The 21218-nt window shown below is 43.3% G+C and overlaps 1 protein-coding gene and 1 long non-coding RNA gene across 3 annotated transcripts in view; one reads left to right on the top strand and one right to left on the bottom strand.

Annotated features, from left to right (window-relative positions):
• Positions 1–274: 274 nt before the first annotated feature.
• Positions 275–19700, bottom strand: LOC131382173 (uncharacterized). 2 transcript variants are annotated; one of them, XR_009211423.1, is made up of 3 exons: positions 19667–19700; positions 7436–7579; positions 275–373 (listed from the first exon to the last, which is right to left on the bottom strand). It is a non-coding gene; the product is annotated as an uncharacterized LOC131382173 (long non-coding RNA). The 2 variants fall into 2 exon arrangements; XR_009211422.1 differs by lacking the exon at positions 19667–19700 and adding an exon at positions 10595–10776.
• DAPP1 (dual adaptor of phosphotyrosine and 3-phosphoinositides 1) overlaps positions 9591–21218 on the top strand; it is a 54255-nt gene continuing 42627 nt past the window's right edge. The window contains exon 1 of the mRNA XM_032179273.2: positions 9591–9778. Within this exon, the coding sequence (XP_032035164.1) occupies positions 9678–9778 (101 nt within the window). The 5' untranslated portion in view covers positions 9591–9677. The remainder of the gene's footprint in view (positions 9779–21218) is intronic.

Raw genomic sequence — 21218 nt, 5'->3', positions numbered from 1 at the left:
AATATAAGAATCTTTTTTACCAGTGACATACAAAGGTGAAGAGGTGCGTGGGAGCACTTTAATCCCTGGTGTAGTCAATAAGAATAAAGAAACAGGCTGTGCGTTGTGGTTTATGCCTGTAAACCTAACACTTTGGGAGCCTGAGGCGGGAGGATTGCTTCAGCCCAGGAATTCAAGACCAGCCTGGGAAAAATGGCAAAACCGTGTCTCTACCAAAAAGTACAAAAATAAGCCTGGTTTCATGGTGCATGCTTGTAGTCCCAGCTATTCAGGAGGCTGAGGTGGGAGGATGGCTTGAGCTGAGGAGGCAGATGTTGCAGTGAGCTAAGATCATGCCACTGCACTCCAGCCTGGATGACAGACCAGACACTGTCTAAAAAAAAAAAAAGAAAGAAAGGGAATAAAGAAACAATGATAAAACCAATGAGAAGTCATTCTGCTCTTTATTGTCACCAGAAACCAGCAATTCTAACCAATGTCAATGATAGAATATACCTCTCAGCAGAGGCAAACCATTCCTCACTCCCTACCAAAAACTGAATATTTGTGTCCCACAAAATTCCTATGTAAAAGCCTAATCCCCAATGTGATGGTATTTGGAGGTGGAGTTTTGGGAGGTGATTAAGTCATAAGGTCATAATTCTCATTAATGGGATTCGTTTCTTATAAAAGAGGCCCCACGGAATGTCCCAGCCCCTCCCACCATGTGAAGACACAGCTAGAAGACAGCCAGAATCTATGAACCATGAATCAGGCATTATCAGCCCCCACATCTGCTGGTGCCTTGATCTTGGACTTCCTAGACTCCAGAAATGTGAGAAATAAATTTCTGTTGTGTGTAAGCTACCCAGTCTGTGGGATGGGGTGGGGAGAGTAACCCAGGACCCCTAGGGATGGGGTGGGGAGAGTGACCCAGGACCCCTAGGGATGGGGTGGGGAGAGTGACCCAGGACCCCTAGGGATGGGGTGGGGAGAGTGACCCACGTTATTCACAGTCATGTGAATAAGAAATTCACTTCTGTGTTGAAGTGTTAAATTGTGGGTCTTTCTGAAGTAGCAATTTAGCATACCCTGATGAACACAGGAGAGAATGAGGCAGAGTGAAAAGAACCTTGAGTGAAAATGTTATGTGCTAGTTATTCATCAATTGGCTTCAGCTCCACTTCTGACCTCCTCTCCTCCCCTGGTATCATAGGGGACTGGAAGCCCACAAATTCATTAATTCCCTTGCCAGCTGTCTTCCAGAAAGAATTTGCTAACAGGAAGACTGGAGAAAGGTAGAAATCTGTTTTTTTGTTTTTTTTTTTTTCTTCCTCAGGCAGTGCTTTCAGCAGCACGAGCAGCCTTCAGCAATGGTGGGCAGCTGCATGCTCCAAAAGCCTCAGTCCCAGTTTTCAGGTGCTTCAACAGAGTTGTGTCCTTCTGGTCCCACAGACCAGCAGTGGCAGCTAAATGTCTACAGTGGCTTCTCTTTTCTTAACTGGATAGTGACTGATGCACATAAATTCTCTTCCTGGTGCTGCTAATTTCTGACAATTTTCTTAACATTTCTGAGCTCCAATTTTCTTATCTATTAAAAAATAACAAGAATAGCGATACCTGCTCTGTGTCAATAACATAATGTTCATGATATACACATTAAAATGATTATGAACACTCATAATCTAAAGAAATGTATTTTTATGAATCCTGGTTAAGTTTGCTGTTATTGGTCACATCTTTCTCTTTCTAGACCTCCAGGAGCCCATTGAATGTTTCTAAATTGTGATCCAGTCAAATATGTTAGTTATTTTTTCATTTGAAAAGATGAATATAGCCTGCACCAACAGGGGGAGCTGTTCTTTTATAACCACTGAGAGTGGCTGTATTTCTTGTTTGAGGGCAAATCTTTAATTGTTTCAACACTGGCTACTGGGAATTGTCACCAGTGAACCAATTAGCCTGGCTTCCTGAACCATGTAGAACTGATTATCCAAGTCAGGCCGGCAATGGGCTTGGGTACAGGGTATATGGTAGACACAAATGAAGAGTGACCTCAATGTCCCATTAATGTTACTTGACTTGTGCTCACTTGACCTCAGGTTGCTTGTAAAAAAGGTAGGGTCTTAGCCCTTTCTCCCTGAAATCCTCCCCAGTGATTTCTGGGAAGGGCTGGCTTTTTATTTCACTTTAGCTCTCTCGTTAGGTAGGTGACTTTGCATAGTTATCTTCAGTGGATTTACTGTATTATGGTTTTTAGGATGCTCTTAAAATGAGAAAAAAAAATGTGCTTGAGGTAGACCAGGTAGCCCTTTTGATACTTTTAGCCAGGTAATTCTTTATTGTGGGGGCTGTACTGCACACTAGGATATTCAGCATCACTGCACACTAGATGCCAGTAGGCTCCCCAAGTTGTGACAACTAACAATGAAAACCACCTCAAAAATGAGGACCCAATTGAGAAGCACCATTTTAGGGGCTATGGATACTATATCAGTGAAGGTTCTCCAGAGAAACAAAACCAATAGTATGTATATATGTGGAGTGTGAGAGTGTGTGAGAGAGAGAGAGAGAGAGAGTGTGTGTGTGTGTGTGTGTGTGTGCATGTGTATAAAATAAGGAATTGCCTCACATAATTATGTAGGCTGGCAAGTCCAAGATCTGCAGGGTGGGCTCACAGGCTGGAGAACTACTTCAAGTCCAAAGGCTGTCTACTATAGTACCAAGAAGAGGTGATGCTGGGAATGAAGACCAAATGCAATCTACTGGAAAATTATGTTGCTTGGGGGAGGCTGGTCTTTTGGTTCTGTTCAAATTTTCAACTGGTTGGATGAGGTCCACCCACATTATAGAGAGCAATCTGCTTTACTCAGAGCCTACCATTTAAATGTTAATTCACTCAAAAACACTCTTACAGAAACACCCCGAATAACATCTGACCAACTATCTAGGCAACCTGTGGTCTGGCCGAGTTGACACATAAAAGTAACCATCAAAGATATAAGGTGATCAAGACCCTGGAAGTCCCTGCCTCTGGGAGCTCACATTCTAGGCATTGACCCAGATGATAGGCAATTGTTTCAGTTATCTATCGCTGGCTGTATTAGTCCATTTTCATGCTCCTGATAAAGACATACCCGAGACTGGGCAATTTACAAAAGAAAGAGGTTTATTGGAATTATGGTTCCACGTGGCTGGGGAGGCCTCACAATCATGGCAGAAGGCATGGAGGAGCAAATCATCTTATGTGGATGGCAGCAGGCAAAGAGAGCGCTTGTGCAGGGAAACTCCCATTTTTAAAACCATCAGATCGCGTGAGACCTATTCACTATCAGGAGAACAGCAGGGGAAAGACCCACCCCATGATTCAGTCATTTCCCATCGCATCCTTCCCACAACATGTGGGAATTATGGGAGCTACAAGATGAGATTTGGGTGGGGACATAGAGCCAAACCATATCACTGCCTAACAAACCATCCCAAACTTCATGGCATCAAATAGCAAACATCTTATTAAGTGCATGTATTCTTTAGATCCAAAATTCAAACAGGGCATGGTTTGTCTCTCCTCTTTGATGTCTGGGGCCTCAGCTGGCAATATGCAAACCATTAGGAGAGAGTGATTTGAATGGCTGGAGGCTGGAGTCATCTGGAGGCTTCTTCAATCAAGTCTGGCAGCTGGACTAGAATGATTCAGGCTGGGCTTATCTGGGACTGTTGACTGGAGCACACACATGAAGCACTCCACATGGATTGGGCTTCTAGGCGTAACAATTATGTTCCTAAGGGGAACCCCTGAAAGTGACATCTGGAGAGTGAGCCTTCCAAGAGACCACAATAGAAACTGCAATGCTTCTTCTGACCTAGCCTCAGAAGTGACCCAGTGTCACTTCCACCACGTTCTATTGGTCACAAGTGAATCACAGAGGCCAGGCCAGATTCAAAGGAGGGGAGTTAGGTGCTGCCTCTTGACAGGGAGCAGCAAGGTCACATTGCAGAAGAGCATGTGTGTTGGGAGGTGTATGTATGTATGTATGTATGTATGTATCTATCTATCTATCTATCTATCATCTATCTACTATCTATCCATCAAGAGAATTTGCCACAAGTAAGCAAGTATTCTATATAATTTCAGGTAGAGCTAAAAACAGAAGTGGTATTTAGACTGTTACAGATACAAAGGATCTTCTGGGGGTGATAAAAAGCATTCTAAAATTGTATTGCAATGATGGTTGCATGACTCTGCAAATTTACTCAAAATTATTGTACACCTAAGGAAAATGAACATTATGATATACAAATTATACTTCAATATACCTGTTAAATATACAACTAGCATGCCACAGGCACTGAAGGATAAGAACAGACATGACGCTGGCCTTGGTTCCAAAACAAGATTTTTTTTTTTTTTTTGAGACGAAGTCTTGCTCTGCTGCCCAGACTGGAGTGTAGTGGCATGATCTCGGCTCACTGCAAGCTCCGCCTTCCAGGTTCACACCATTCTCCTGCCTCAGCCTCCCAAGTAGCTGGGACTACAGGCACCCGCCACCATGCCCGGCTAAGTTTTTGAATTTTTAGCAGAGACAGGGTTTCACTGTATTAGCCAGGATAGTCTCGATCTCCCGACCTCGTGATCCACCCACCTCGGCCTCCCAAAGTGCTGGGGTTACAGGCGTGAGCCACCACGCCTGGCCCAGAGCAAGATTCTAAATGCCCCTTTCAGTTATACAGCAATAGATGTCCTGGGAGGGATGGGGTGGCCAAGATGACTGAGGGACATTCAGGGTCTCAGGACATCTACAACCACCACAGGATAGTGACTATTTACGAACTAGTATGAAAGTATTTTCTACCAGTATTAAGAGCTTTGAAAAGCAATAAGGCAGGGCAAGAAAATAGAAATGATAGGCTTGAGGCAGAAGGAAAAGCATTTTAGACACGGTAGATAAGGAAGCTCTTTCTGAGAAGGTGACCTTACAACAAAACCCCTGAATAAAGTAAGAAAGCCACAGTGAGATCTGGAGGAAGAGAGACCCAGGAAGAGTGAAAAACAAAGGTATAGCCCTGAGCCAAAAGTGATCCACGCTCAGAGAGGAGAAGGAGGAGGGGAGGTTTGATTGAAGAGAGTGAGGAGAACATTAAACATCTATTTGTTTTATCATGAAGACAGTTGTATCACTATTTAAATGGAAGAGTAGCTAGAATATTGGTAGAAACTGAGACAAAATCTGCAGAAGCCTTGAGCTTGATCCATTTCTGTGGCTCTTGTGCACTTTGATCTACTTTAGACACACAGTGGATGGGGGACACATATTGCCACTGGGAAGTCCTGGGAGAATGGAGCTTTTTCTTTGTGACACCCTACAAGGAAATTCCCAGGACACTTAGGTGTAGGACAAGGATTCCCTTCTACCCCAGGGAACTCTGTTTTCCATCTTTCCTGAAGTGGGTTTTATGAACTACACAGCAGTGCTACTTCTGGAGAACCTTCTCACACTTGAAGTGATATCAAGGGATGAAACCAAGTGACTGAACTGACAAATAGAACAAATACTTCACATTAGAGAAAGAAAGGTCAGAATGGAGTTCAAGACTGAGTGTTGAAAGTGAAAGGTGGGAAAACAATAGAGAAGAGAAATAAAGAAGAAGAAAAGAGGAAGGTTGGGAAGATTTCCACTTGGTTTGTTTCTGGCAGATGTCTTAAGTGTGGTTGGGAAGATTTCTGCTAGTTTGTTTCTGGCAGATGTCTTTGGTGTGCCTGGAGATGGTGCCTTCTAGTTCTGCTGCCCACACTCCCACCAAAGCTTTCCCTGGCTGTTCCCAGCCATTGTCTGAGCACAATGGGGCTACTAGATCTGGCTCTTTCTGCCCAATGCAAATGCTTGCTCTGGGGCAAATCCTTGCTCTGGGGCTCCCCATGGGCCTGACTGAAGCTTTCTTAGAACTGCAGTCCAACGTTCTATCTACCCAATACTCCCTCCCTCTCTCTCTTCACAGATGCCAGCTTATCCTGAATTGAATAATGGACCCCTAAAATTCTTGTTCACCTGGAACCTCAGAATGTGACCCTATTTGGAAATAGAGTCTTTGCAGATGGAATTAATTAATATGAGTTCATAATGGATTAGGGTGGGTCCTAAGTCCAATGACTGATGTCCTTATAAGAAGTCCAGGTGGAGATGCAGAGAGGAGAAGGTGGTGTGAAGATGGAGGCAGAGGTTAAAGTATTGTGTCTACAAGCCAAGGAATGCCAAGGATTGCCGGCGACTACAAGAACCTGGGAGAGAGGCCTGGAACAGATTCTCTCTCAGAGTCTCCAAAAAAACCCATCCTACCAACACCTTGGTTTAGGACTTCTGACTCCAGAACTGGGAGGCAATACATTTCTGTTGTTTTTAGCCATCCAGTGTCTGGTCCCCTGTTAAGCAGGCCTAGTACACTAACACACAGATCCACATTGTGGTCTGAGACTCACCCTGTCTGCTCTTCTCCTTCTTGCCTCTGTCCTTCATAGGGCACATCCACCAAATAAATCCCCTGCACTTTTAATTCCCTGTTGGTGCCTACTTTCCAGAAAACCTACACTGTCATACACCCCAAAATTAAAAAAAAATCCAAGTTTTAGGCTTTCAATCAAAAGCTTCAGAAAGAGACTCTACCACTGAGTCAACAAGAATACTGAGCTGCTAGTCCTCCCCACGTACTTGGCTGAGTGGAAGGTGTATAAAGATGAACAAGACAGAAACTCTGCCATAAGTGCTCTCTCAGTCCAATTAGAGGAGAGTTTTGTCTTGAGGACACATAATAAATCAAAATAAAATATCTCAATACAGTGGCAAAAATGTAATCAAGACATGAAGTACTTTAAGGCAGTGCAGGTGCTTAGCAACACGGAAGGTCACCTGACCCAGTATACAGAGGGGATAGCCAGGAAACACCTCTCAAGAAGAGATAACACTTATGCTGAGACTGGAAAATGCACAGGAGTTGGCTGGACAGAACACAGAATAGAAAAGCATTCTAGGCAGACAAAGAGTGTGGACAAAAGCATATGTATTCTTTAGGAGACTAAAATTAAGTTGATCTTAAGTCTCATCCACTTTGGGAAAAAAGAAAGGAGATAACATGGCCAGATAGCTTTTCAGAAGTGGTCTTAGAATTGTGCTGGACTTGAGCATACAATGTGGAGTTGGGGACATATTTCTTAAACCTCCCCCCACCCCTGACCCCTTGTCCAATTAGACTCACTCCTTGTTTTGCATGGGATTTTTGAGACTCTGTATGAAGTTGGGTTTTAGACATAACAGACATGACTGAGGGTCTAAGGCATCCAGCAGAACTCTGCTTAAAATCAACCTCCAATACCCGTGTGGAAAAAATTCAGTGCTGTGAACCAGCACCACTGAAAAGAGATTGTTGAAATAATAAGTAAATTATGTGATTTTTAAAAACATACCTTGTACTTGCTTGGAAGCAAAAGTTGAGGTCCCTTTAATAAACATACTGGATGCAGTGGCTCACACCTTTAATCTCAATATTTTGGGAGGCCTAAATGGGAGGACTGCTTAAACCCAGGAGTTTGAGACCAGCTTGGGCATCTCTAAAAAAATAAATAAATAAAAAAGTATTTAAGAATTATATCATTTGAATAATCTAATGTAAAACATATATTACCAAATATTTTTATGAAGGTCCAGCGTTTTGTTGAAACTATCTAGTAAGCCTCCTGTAGCTGTTACCACTGCAAAACTAAGTGTGTAGTTAGTGGAGCGGGCAGGGTGGTAGGGATACTGTGAAAAATTGAGTAAATGACAAAGTGGAACAATGACATCAAAGGAGAGGGCAACAGACAGGACAGCAACATGAGGAAGGGAGAAAGGCAGGAAGATTCAGACAGAAAAGCAGGACGATCTTAGAAAATTCTGCCATTTGCGCTTCCAAAAAAGTTAAGAAAAAGAATAACCAGAATTTGCTAAAAATGGGAATGAAATAGATACTAAAACACCAAATAAAGGGCTCTAGAGAGGGAACAGGAACTCTAGTGCCAAGGCTGTTCCCTGTCACTGCTGTGTGCATATTCAGTATCTCCCTGGCCTGCACTGGCCTCTCTGTTCAAGTGGGCCCTGTCCTCCTCTGTGAACAAACTGTAGCCAAAAGAATTTTAAGTGCTCATTTAGTCAGTTACATATGTATTATCAGAGCTTAGTCTTCAGCAGACTGCCTCTAGACACTCAGGAATTTCTCACTGGCAACCAGTGTTGCCCAGGGTCTCACCGATCCTGGGTGAACAGTGGTAATAGGGAGGAACATGAAGGATAGAACCATTGCACAGCAGCCTCTTGCAATCATCTAGTCCTTTAAGAACAGCTCTGCTGTGCTGCCAGTAGTCCTCAGGTCACACTGTGAGAACAAGTTACAGAGCACCGTGGTGAGTGCTGAGTGAGTCAGGAAGTAGAGATAGGAAGAGAGAGAGAGAAAGGGAGAAGGGGAGAGAGATCTGTAGTCCACAGAAAAGGCAGGAAGCAACATATGTCCTTGACTCATTTGATACTGCACTTTGTCCTACTTCCCAAGGATTCAGTCACTGCCATTTACCTTTAGCATTCCAGGCAGATAGAATCCTGCTCTACACATGAATCTGGGCACAAAGCCATGCAGGTGTGAGTACGCCCATGAAGGAAGTGGCACTCAAAGACTCCAGGAGTTCAGGCCAGGCGCAGTGGCTCATGCCTGTAAGCCCAGCACTTTGGGAGGCCGAGGTGGGTGGATCCCCTGAGAGTGAAACTCCATCTCTACAAAAATACAAAAATTAGCCGAGCATGATGGCAGGTGCCTGTAATCCCAGCTACTTGGGAGGCTGAGGCAGAAGAATCACTTGAACCCTGGGAGGTGGAGGTTGCAGTGATCTTAGATCATGCCATTACACTCCAGACTGGGTGACACAGCGAGACTCTGTCTCAAAAAAAAAAAAAAAAAAAAAAAAAAAGACTCAAGGAGTTCTAATATGCCCCATTAGGTGGACACCAGAATGGCCCCTTGTAACTTTTTCCTACCTTCTTCTCTCCTAATTCTTTTTCTGTGGAGGAAACAATAATTGTCTCTGAATCATCCCTATTCGGAGCATCAAGGATATATTAGAAGGTCTAGGTAAACAAGCAGAAATATTGCAAAAGTGCTAAAACATCAGACTTCAGGGTCGAACTTGTGGTTTGCTTCTGCTTTTTCTACCCGCTCTAAAGGTGTTCCTGATGTAGAAGCTTCCTCAGTGTTCCCTGTGTTGGTGTGCAAGGCAGAAAGAAGATGGGGTAAAAGAGTGCATGCATCCTCCCCTACAAACCAGAGGCTGATAGCATTAGGGAGAAGCTAGGGTTTGGCCTCACACAAGCAGTTTGCACTGTTGTCCAATCCCAGGTGGGGTGGTTGCCTCTTCATTTCCTTTGATAGCAACCGCCTGTTGCATGATGCAGTGTGGGTGTCCTCAGAGGTAACTACCTAAGTTTGCATACTTCCTGACTGACAGAACACTCCTGCCATTGCCTCCAGGCCAGGGTGGTGATGTTGGTGGGAGGAGTAAGTAACCAAGTTTCACTTCCTTGCCTTGGAGACTCAGAGCCTTAGCAGGCTGCTGTCTCACAGAGCGAGAGGGTGTCAGGAGCAGCCTAGTTGTCTCTCTCTCTCTACCTCTGTGAAGGGCGCGAATGGGCAGAGCAGAACTTCTAGAAGGGAAGATGAGCACCCAGGATCCCTCAGATCTGTGGAGCAGATCCGATGGAGAGGCTGAGCTGCTCCAGGACTTGGGGTAAGGCAGCAGATCTCCTTTCAAAGTACCTAGTGGGTGGACATTGACTCTGCACTCCCACCTGCATGCTTTGATTAATGACTATCTTCAGTGCCTTGTTGCCCTCTGCCACCTCAACTATTTATTTTTTTCCACTTTATTCATTTGTATCTGTTAAGCATCTTCTTGTTTAGGGCTAATTCCACTGGAAAAGCAGACATTATTTTTCTAGATGTGAAAACAAGTAGGTTGAGAAAATAGGAAAAAAAATCAAATGTTGGACATTCTTTGAGAAGAGGGACAGAATTGGGATGTAGAGGTGATGTTGCCTGGCTTCCTTGATGTTGCTCTGGTTTATGAATAAATGTGCTGTTCAAGAGTTTCTAGCATTGACCCAGGGACAGTAAAAGGACTGTGTTTCTGGTAAGATAAACAGAAAGTCTACTCTACTGTAAGGGAGAGGGACTTTTTCAAAAGATAGAGAATGAGGAAGTTTCTGCAACAGTCTCGCTTGAATGTTTCTTTCTCCTGATACTGCATTTGTGAGCTTTTATATCATATGTATGTCCAGAGAGCCAACTTTGAGCCTTTCAATACCAACAATCCAGGAAGAGGATAAAATTTCTGCTTCAAACAGGTAGTTATAGGTAGGTGGAGTCATTGGACCTCTGTCTTTAAGAAGGGACCCAGATGACAACTCATCCGGGTATTTAATAAGAAACAAGTATTACACAAGAGAGGAATTGGGGATTTCCTAGAGAAACTGCCTAATGCACTGGGAACATCCCAATGAAGGTGGCTTTGACACCTGTGCATGAGGAGAGGCAAAACCTTTACCTTCTGCCTGGATAAATAGCTCTAAATCTTCATAGCAATCCAATGACATAGGAGCTGTTGTCATCTTCATCTTACAAAGGATGAAAACAAGCACCAAACAGGTTTGAATAACTTGCCTGCTAGTCACATATCAATTACATAGCAAAGCTGGGCATCCAACCTGCCACAGGCTACGTCCTAAACCAAAGAAAAACCAAAATAAAGTTGAAATCTCTCTGTGTTAAGGCTGCAGAGATTGTATCTTTTTATGTTGTATTACTGTAAAAGTTTATCAATAATTCCTGTCTTTAGATTATAAAACTGAGGTCTTGGAATTGAACTCTACTTTTATTTGGCAAATCAGATAAAACACCTGGAATTTTCATTAAAGAAAACTCCCCTTATTAGGAAGCCAGAGCTCTAGAATCTCTCTATCCCTCTAGATTGAATCCACAAACAGAAGAGGTAAAAGGCCCTTCTGTGAGCATCCAGCACAGGTGTCACCAAGTCCAAAAGCTAAAGCTGAACTGTGGCCCTCAGTGCCTTACTGAACTATTAAGCTGCAATGCTTTACATGTTCTGTTAACTGTATTCCCAGCCCACTGTAATAGAAAACCCCACAGGAGGAGATAGAGGAATATATTCAATTCTGGTCTTTAGTTAAACAAACAATCCTAGAACCCAGAGTCTATGGTTGAGTACTGTGGGAACATGCTTAGATGACAAAGATGGGTTAGATGCTGTCTCTGTGCCCCACCATGATGTCAACAGCAAGAAGCAACTACAGGTGAACCCCACAGGTGAAATAGGACTATGTCTTTCCTCCATGTGCAAAGAATAGACATTGAATACAAAACCGAGTCACACCACTTCCCTGCAAAAAAAGGGTACATTCATGTCCAGATTTCCCTATTTCAGAGGCCTGAACAATTAATAAACATGAGGATGATTTCTATAGAAGTGGGCAACCTGCAGTTATCTGGGAAAACTGCTCTACAGTCCTGGTTCTTGACCTTGGCTGCACTCTGGAACAACTTGACACCCAAGCCACAGACTTGACAAATGATTTCAGTATCTCTGGGGGTGGGCATTTTCTTGTCGAACTCTCCAAGTAATTCCAAAGTGAGACCCTAGGTTGATGATTACTGCATAGAATATGTATCTACCAAATGCATTAGCTAAATGTGGTCTTATTTTTCATTTTAAGTCTGTTGGGTGTGTACTTGAATCTTAAAATTACTAATAAATGTTGATATTTTGTTTGTTGGTTTAGGGGCATTTTGATTAGCAACTTTATTGAGGGGTATTTTACATGTCATAAAATATGCCTGTTTCAAGTGTACAATTCAATACTTTTGACTAACTTTACAGAGTGATACAACCATCACCGTAAATCAGTTTTAGGACATTTCTGTTCTCCCAAAAAGAACTCTCAGATGTATGGCTTATTTAAGCATACTCAACAGTGTGCTGGAAAAACACCTGGGAAGAGTTGGGGTGTGGAGAAAGCCCTGATTTCAAGAACTTGCCTAATTCCCTGGTATAAGTACTCACACTATAGACAATTTCAAGCTGCCAACAATTTAACATCATTGAATTGAATATTTAATAATCAACTTGTGTCAGTACTTGCTCCTGCAGCACCTCACTGATACATTTTTTATAGATAACAATTTAAGAACTCTTGACAATGACTTGTTGCCTCTGCCAGAATACTGAACATAACTCGAATATTATACTGACTTTTTCTTTGAACCTTTAACCACTGGTGCAATAGAATCTCTACCAAACCTTCTGATTAATTTAGTTTCCAAAGACCTCCTTAAAAACAAAATGATTTAATGTAATTGATAGATAAAAGGTGGCTGGTTTTAATGACTTATTTTTTCAATTATTTTTAAGAGGTTATTTGAGTAGTTAGATAAATCCTTACATTTATATTTTTGATAGACATAAACAGATAAGTTAGTGGTTAAATTACAGAAATAGCAGAAGTCTTTGTTCCTGGGCCTCTGTTTTTTTCAGGCTCTGGAATATGTAAATCCTGTAAATTGAGCCCTGAACTACAGCAAATCCATCACTTGCCTTTCTAGGACATATACAACTTGCTCAGAGTACAGGTTTATTAATTTCTAAAATACCTAAATCAAGCAACACAGTGCTTTTCCATGTCTCATTTATAGAGTGTCAGCCTAAAATCATTAATTTTCTTTCATCTAAAATACATTAATGTATCCAGAAGCAAAGGAGAAATAAAATCATCTTAAATTGTTGCTCAGCTTCGCTTACACTTAGCAGTGGAGAGTACGGGCTTAGGGGAAAGAGAGATGTGGGGAGGGCAAGAAGTGAGGGTGTGGAGAATCGGGGGAGAGGAAGGAGGTGGACCACAAACAAGGAGATGGGTCAGGCTGTTTGCTGCTTGCAAAATGAAAATATGGCAAAATAAAACAAGTAACAAATACTGGAGATATCACCTAAGTAACAAACTGGTAAAGAATAGCTAGTTAAATTACTGAAAATTCCAGCAATTCTTTGGCTTTAACAAAGGTTACTATACTATTTCTACATATAGCTATATATATGTATAAACACAAAAGAAATAACATAAAATGAAGGTGTTTTAGTACACTTTAAATATTCAAATGATCTAGTCAGTCGTAACTCCAAGTGAGAAACATAATAAACGTTCTCTTTTTTATATACTTTCTCAAATCGAAAGCTGTATAAGAAAGTGCCAGTGTTTGGCTGGATTGGCCAGTGACAAAGAACCAGATTCAAAGCTCTGAATATTTAAATAAATTGATAACTAATTCTTCACATATAAGAGAAGGTTAGAGTAGATCATGGAGCAGCAAACCTTTTTTTATAAAGGGCTGGGTAATGAACGTTTTAGGCTTTGCAGGCCTTACAGTCTCTACCTCAACTACTCACATCTGCCATTGTGCAAAAACTACCAGAGAACACAGAAACAAATGACCGTGATGGCGTTCAAACAAAACGTCATTTATATACTGAAATGTGAATTTCATATAATTTTTATGAATATTCTTCTATTTCCCCCAAGCATTTCAAAATGTACAGCCATTCTTAGCTCCCAGGCCATACTAAAACAGGTATGGAAAACTGACAGGAATTAACCCTCAGCTGGTGGTTTGCTGACCCAAGGAATAAATGATAATAAACAAAATGAGTCCCTATTATAAGGCAGGCATTTTGTAGACACTAGCTCTGGTCTTCAAAAGGCACTGGTATTCCAGCTTTACACAGGAAGAGACTCAAGAGCAGAAAAATCAGGTTGCCTACAGTCTCAGAGTGTCTGTGTTCAAAACCCATGCTGACTTCACAAACCAGGTTGTTTCCCTGCTGTGACAGTCCTAATTTACTGACCACCTACTGTGTACCAGCACCATGCCATTCATGTGCATAATACCATTTAGCCTTCACAATAACACTTTCAATATGATATCACCATACTCATTTCATAGATGCAAAAGGTGACTTCAATAAGCTAAGTATACAATCCAGGTCACAGACTTTGTAAGTAGTGGAGCTGAGAGACACACCTAGGAACTTACCCCAGAGCTTTCCACTGCATGGTGCTGCTTTGTAGAGCCCACTGGTCAAAGGTATATATTCTAATAATGGCAATTAGTAATTATTGGATGCTTATCATGTGCCAAGCACTAGTTTAAGCCCTTTGCCCATGTGAACTTGTTTAATTTACACATTGCTGTGAAGTGGGTATTATTACTAATGTCATCCCCATTTATAGATGAGAAAAGTAAAGAACAGAGTTTTAATCACATGCTCAAGGTTCCATTCTAACATATCTTCAAATCCAAGAATTTTGCTCCAGAGCCTTCATGCTTGACTGCTAACGTAACCTCCTGGTTTTCATCAAATTTCTCTCATCTTATTGTACTAGTACATGTTCATAGTGCTTACTATGAACTGAGAGAAGCAAAGAAAGTTCTATGATTATAAAAAGTTTACTATAAAAGACATTATTCTTTCTATTCCTCACATAATATACATGCATATGTACACAAAGCCAGGCCAGCATCCTGGTTAATCAGAACATTATTGAATTTTGTGTAGATTCCATTTTCAGGACTAGAAAAATTTATTCAGCTAAGAAACTAAAGTCAAAATTTCAGTGGAACCTGGTTACAGAGGTGTGACACCAACTACAGCAATACAGCTTGTTCCTCTTCTGTGAACAACTCTGTAATCTTGGATTCTAAAAACGGAAGGTGGTTCTTCTGTGGTTGTATAATTAGTATGTAACTAGTGTACAGTTCCATCTCTTCTTAACTCAAGTGAATTTCCTCTTCAGTTGTGGTGTTTTTCTGTTCCTCTGAAGGGTGACTTCCTTCTACTTACAAGTGGAAATCTGTCCCACAGATTGTCCATGTTAGAGGGAGTCACTTTGTTTCATTCATTCACTCTTCTACTGGGTCATAGATCTATCTGTTGAATGATAACGCCAGGCAAGGCAGCATAGAGGAGACTACAATAAAGAAGGCATGGCTGTGCAGAGATGGAGGATTCATATGCGTGTAGCGTTAGAATGCAGTGTTGTGTGGGCTGAGGGCTGTGACAGTGTCCAGATAAAACAGCCTCCTATGGAAGGCTGTCTTCTCCACAGTGGAGGTGGAGAAGATGGCCTTGGAGCTGATATGATTTTTGTCAGTTGAAGTTAGAAGAGGCGAAATTTTCTACAGAGAAAATGGCACGAATAAAGGAGTGATGGTAGCAAAATATGCAAGGATTCAGGATTGAAAAAGCTCACATGAACTCAGACCCACCCAGTCCCCAAGACCCATCTGGTTTGTCAGCATTCAGGGTGGTCTGGTTCTGGTCTCTACCTCCATCAGTCTCGTCCTATGAGAAGCTTCAACTTGGCTTTTCTCTTGTAATTCTGCTTTCATGACCATACTCTTAGACATTTTGTTAAAGCTTGCATTAATTTCTGGCTCCTACCAACTCCCGTAGAGGATAAATTCCTATTGTGAGCCCATAGACCTCTGTTTCCTGCTCCCTGATAGAGGCCTGCCTCTACCAGGAGCACAGTGCACACTGCTGGGCCTTACTGGTGTTCCTTGCTCACCACCTCCTTCTCTATGGTCATGCTCCCCCTGACCCTGCCTACTAGTACCTGCCCCCATTATCTGCTGTTAGACCTTCTTTGTTTAAAAAATGTTTATAACTTTAAAAAGTGTATGAGTAATTGTTACGTAACAGGGGTACCTTAATGGCGCTGGTTTCAGGTTCTTCTCCCCTCCTTGACCAGGCACTATCTGAACCCGCCAAAGGAGGGCCAATCAGAAAGAAGCATCTCCCGCCTTCCCTTGGGCCCGCCCCTAGCCCAATCCACGTAGGCCCAAGGGATATAAAACCCAGCGCACCAGCAGCCCTCTCTCTCTTCTCTTCCTTCTCTGCTCGATACCTCCAATAAAGATCTCCTGACCGCGACCGTTGTAGTTTGGTCTCCGCCCGGCCCCTTTCACTGGTGCCGTGACTCGGATCGGGACTCCCCACCCCCCTCGGTGGGACCCAGATCCCTTTTGGGCTCAGTCCAGACCCCGGCCGGTCTTCGCTTATTTTCCTGTTCGCCGACCTCTACGCCCAACACCAGTCTCATCTCGGTAAGTCTCCCCTTCCGGTGTCTGACACCAGTCGACCGGCTCCCGCCTCGGCCGCCCACACGGCTGCCGTAAATCCTGTTTTAGACTCGGCCTCCAGGGAGCGGGGTTCCCTCCTTTTCCTCCTCACTCGCCAGGCCTGGGCCCCTTCCCCTTTCTCACTCCGAAAATCCTGGTACCAGGTGGCCCACGGCCCTCGGCCTCCTAGAGGCCCTCAGTCCTTTCGTTTCAGTGACGACCGACTCGAAGGGTCTGACTCACAGCATGGTCATCGGCTGGTAGGGGACGCCCTGCCCAGCCCTTTGCCATATATTTCCGTAAACCCTCTCTTCTCATAATGGGAGCCTCTGCATCCCTGCCCGTCTGACTCTCCCTTACAATGCCTTTTAAATAACTTATCAGCCCTTGGTTTGGCTGCTGATCAAAACTGGCCCACCTACCCCCTAGACAACCAAAACAGATGGCCCACTTATGGGTCCTTTGATCCCAACCTTCTCCGGGACCTCTACAACTATTGTGAGTGAACAGGAAAATGGGCAGAGATCCCCTACATTCATGGCTTCTTTCTTCTACGGGACAAACCCAACCTCCGCCTCCCTTGCAAGCCGCAACACCTTATCGCTGCTCTCAAGCTACCAACCTCTCCTTCCGCTCCCGACTTTGATCCCGCTAACGAACCCCCCCCCATACCACCACCCTCCACCTCATCTTCCAGTCGCCGCTCAACCGGTTGAAACCGGCTACCAACCCGGACCACACAAAGACCAAACTGCTTATGCCCCGCTCTCATGCATCTCCTAAGTCCTCTTCTCTGGCTTTCCGCCTCTCACATCTTTACACTTTCCTCCGCTGGCAGGCCCTCTTCCCAGCCCTATTCTCACTATGATAGAAAACGTTTGGGACCCTCTCTTCCACATGTTCCACTTCGCCGTCTGGCTCCCACATCAACAAACACACCCCCTTCCTATGTTATACCACTAAAAACAACGCCTCCTCCAGAGCCATACATATCGACAACCCCGCCGACCCGGTCTGGGGCCAGTCAGTTACGGGAGGCATATATCCCAGCAATGCCTGGGCATATCCAACTCAAACCATAACTATTTCCCATTCCCTCAGAGTCCATCTCTAACCAAACCTTTAACCAGCTTCTCCTCAGAAACTACCAGCTCCTAGTGACTTGTGAAGACACAGCAGACTCCAGAGACAGTCTCACACCCTGCTGACCTCTTAAACGGCCAACGACCAGCAGCAGATACCCAGGATTGGAGTGGGGAGGGGGTAGGCCTGCCCTCGCACCCTAAATTAACTACCATCTTCTTTTCTCTTCGGGCAGACCAAACTCTACCCCTAGTACCCCAGATGGCTACAGCAAGCCGATTCTACCAATTCTTAAACACCCTTCGCTCAGACAGCTGGCTCATCACCGACCCCTCCCTGCCCCTTGGCTGCCTCACGGCTTGGCATAGACTTCACACCCAAGGAGGTGTTCATATATAGCGCCCTACTACTTGGCCTTATACTCCTACTGTGCCCTGTCCACAACCCTCACAGTCCTCCCTTACCCCTCCCCCACAACGCCCCTGTTCAGCAGGAAGTAGCCAGACGAACTACAACGCCCATTTCCCCACTTCTTAAAAAACAAAAAAGGGAGGAATGTTAGGTAACAGGGGTACCTTAATGGCGCCGGTTCTGGGTTCTTCTCCCCTCCTTGACCGGGCACTGTCTGAACCCGCCAAAGGAGGGCCAATCAGAAAGAAGCATCTCCCGCCTTCCCTTGGGCCCGCCCCTAGCCCAATCCACGTAAGCCCAAGGGATATAAAACCCAGCACACCAGCAGCCCTCTCTCTCTTCTCTTCCTTCTCCGCTCGATACCTCCAATAAACATCTCCTGACCGCGACCGGTGTAGTTTGGACTCCGCCCGGCCCCTTTCAGTAATCACTTGTTTTGATAACAGTATGATGATTATTTAAAAGAATGTCACTTTTTAGAGATGTATGTTGAATTATTTAGGGTTAAAGTGTCAGGATATCTGTAATTTACTTTAAAACTGTTCGTCAAAAGAGTCAAAATTAAACATTGTATTAAAAATGTGGCAAAAGGTTAAAAATTATTCTACCTAAAATATGGGTATTATTTAAATGCAGTAACATTCATGCTATTTTTCTACTTTCCAGTATATCTGAATTTATTTATAATAAATAGTTGAAAATAATAGTAATATATACTAATTATTAAAAATTAGAGAGATAAAGAGAAGCATCAAAATATAAAGAAAAGCACTAAAATGTCAGCCATGTACTACCACCTGAAATAACATTGTTCATCTTGATTCCAGTTTTTAAAAAATGTTTTTCTGGACACACACGTACACATATACAGAGATTGAATTGTCATCATATTATATGTATAATTTTGCTTTTGCTTTTTGGTAGGATATTTTTCCATCATCTCCTTCTTGATCTGTCTCAAAGTAGGCTCTTGTTTCCCTCTGAAAGCATGGATATTTAGGTTGATCTAGATTCCAGAGGGCCTAAAATAGGTTTGGTCAATGAACAATGTGGACTCACTGAAGGTTCGTAGGAATGTGGAATTACATAGTCATCATGTTTTGTTTTTAGGGAGATTAATCTGGTAGTTCAGCATGATGGGTGGCAATGGGGCTAGAGCCAAGACAGTGGGTTAGTGAGGGAGTTTTCAGATTGGTGAGTAGGAAACTAGAGTACTGACCTGGGAATAGTCAGGAAGGAACAAGGGTAGAATCCAGCAATTCCACTGAGCTAAGCAAAATAAGTGACCCATGTCCAAACAAAACTAGTTCTACTGCTTTTGTGTACATTTTCAAAATGGTATCAAAGAAATTTTGAAAACCTTAATGTCTCACAAATATATTATAACTCATTGTTTGCTTTATCACTATAAATTACTAAATTTTCCTGGGTTTCATGTTACTGCTCCTAGAGTTCTGACTTATACAACTTGATTGCTTGTTTGGGTTGATTCACCAAATAATCTTGAAACCACTTTGCAGATGTCAGTCCTGAGGTACTGAGAGGTTTAGCCACCTGCTTTGGGCTAGAGCACAGTAAACTCCTTTTAATGGTGAACTCCTTAGGAGCAGGACAATGGGTTATTCATCTTTGCATTCTCCATCTGAGCATACCATTTGATAAAGAGCAGATGTTTAAATGTTTGTTGAATTGCCCCAAGTTGAGTCAAGGCCAAGACCAGAACTCAAGCCTCCTGACTTAAGCCAGTGAGCTTTCCACTGCACCAACGCTGATGATGTACTTGCATTCATCACTTTCAGACTCACTCAGTCCCCTTATGCTCAGTGGTTTTTACTGGTGGAATAAACTGACGTTGGTTAGAGGTATCGCCTGAACCATGGAATAGGGAAGAGATAACTAATGAAACAAGAATCTGCCTGTATTTTTTTTTACAGACCCCAATGTTCTTGTAGCTCTTTCTTGTAGCTGAAGCTTCCTGAAAGTGACCCTCTCTGTCTCCTACACTAGCCCATAATGGTAGGTTGTCGATGGCAACCACAGTTCGAAGACAATTACCCTGAACCAGCACTTTGTGAGGGATAAGTTACAAGAGTAACCATAGTAAGCCTAGAGTCGAGCTTGATTTTACTTGAAGATGAGCCCTCTTAAGAGAACCTCTGATTTTCATTCCCTGCCTAGTCATTCTAGGGCTTTTCATGGTTTTTTCCAATCCGAATAAAATGTTCCCTGAGCCTCAGTTGATGGGGAGCAGTGGTGCTCTTTTGGTCTTGCAGCCATTCCTGTACTGTGAAGGCTTCCCTGGGGACCGAACAGAAGGATCTCAGCACAGTGAGATGCAGTTTTCACGCCTCCCCAAAGTAGTGGCTCTGTCCCTGAGGTCTGTCCAAGTCTGACTTCCCTGGGTATGTTGGTCCATCTCTGAGTCAGACTCTGTGGATTTTTCTTTATCTTTAAAGACACATCTTTATCTTTCACTGTTTTCTCTGCCCCTGTCTCCTGGATCACTCTTTGGGTCTGCATGTGCGTTCCCTAAGTCTCTGTCCCCATGTGCTTCTGGCTATCTGTGTGAGCTGGTGAGTCTATCTTGGTCTCTTGAGTTTTGTATCTCAGTCTCTGTCCCCATGTGCTTCTGGCTATCTGTGTGAGCTGGTGAGTCTATCTTGGTCTCTTGAGTTTTGTATCTCTATCTTTCTAGCTGTCTGTCTGCAGCTCTTTGACTTTTGTGTCTCTGAGACTTCGTGCCACTCTGTCTCTGAATCTCTGAGTCTCCATCTCTGTCTGTCTCTGTTTTCATCTTCCAGAGCTTCTTGCCTCATTTCTCAGACTTCTTCAAGAACCGGTCCATCCTGATCTCAAACTCCTACATAATTCTCTCCTCCCTTTCAGTTTTGATTTCCATTAGCTGAGCCTTGACTCCCACCAAAAAACTTGGGACCTGCCTTTAACTCACAGATCAATGAGATATTTGCATGCTCCGCCTCTGTCATCACTCAGGTCTGTTCTCTAAAGCCTGGGGCAGCTGGTCTCACCATTTAGCTCTGCTCTTAGCTCATGTAAACGTGGGCATTTAGAAAAGTAATTTTGAAAGATACAGCCCTGCTGGTTCCATCACAGAAACCTCTCTATTGGAGAGACTCTGGAGAATCTTTCTTGGCCTCCCCTGTATATCACACTACACCTGTCTGAGACCATGTAAGAACTTCCAAAATCCTTTATAAGGCTTTGGCTTGATTCTCTCTATTTGAACAGGGTCCATTGCTATTATCAATGGAAAAATAAGCCCACACTTGTGAACATGTGACTTAACGAGCTTGTGTGGGCAACACCATCTTTCTTAGATATGCCACAACCTGATTCTAATATAAATTACAGCACTGGTAGCTCTTGAGTTACATAAGACACCCTAAACCCATGATTTCTAATGGCATAGAGGGCCAAACACTTTACCTTTCACAAAATCAAAGTATCTAGCACCGACCCTATGAACA

This window comes from Hylobates moloch, unplaced genomic scaffold (assembly GCF_009828535.3).
Source record: "Hylobates moloch isolate HMO894 unplaced genomic scaffold, HMol_V3 SCAFFOLD_2, whole genome shotgun sequence".
NCBI lineage: Eukaryota > Metazoa > Chordata > Mammalia > Primates > Hylobatidae > Hylobates > Hylobates moloch.
The sequence above is the reverse complement of the archived record's forward strand: the minus strand, read 5'-3'. Positions and strand labels throughout refer to the sequence as shown.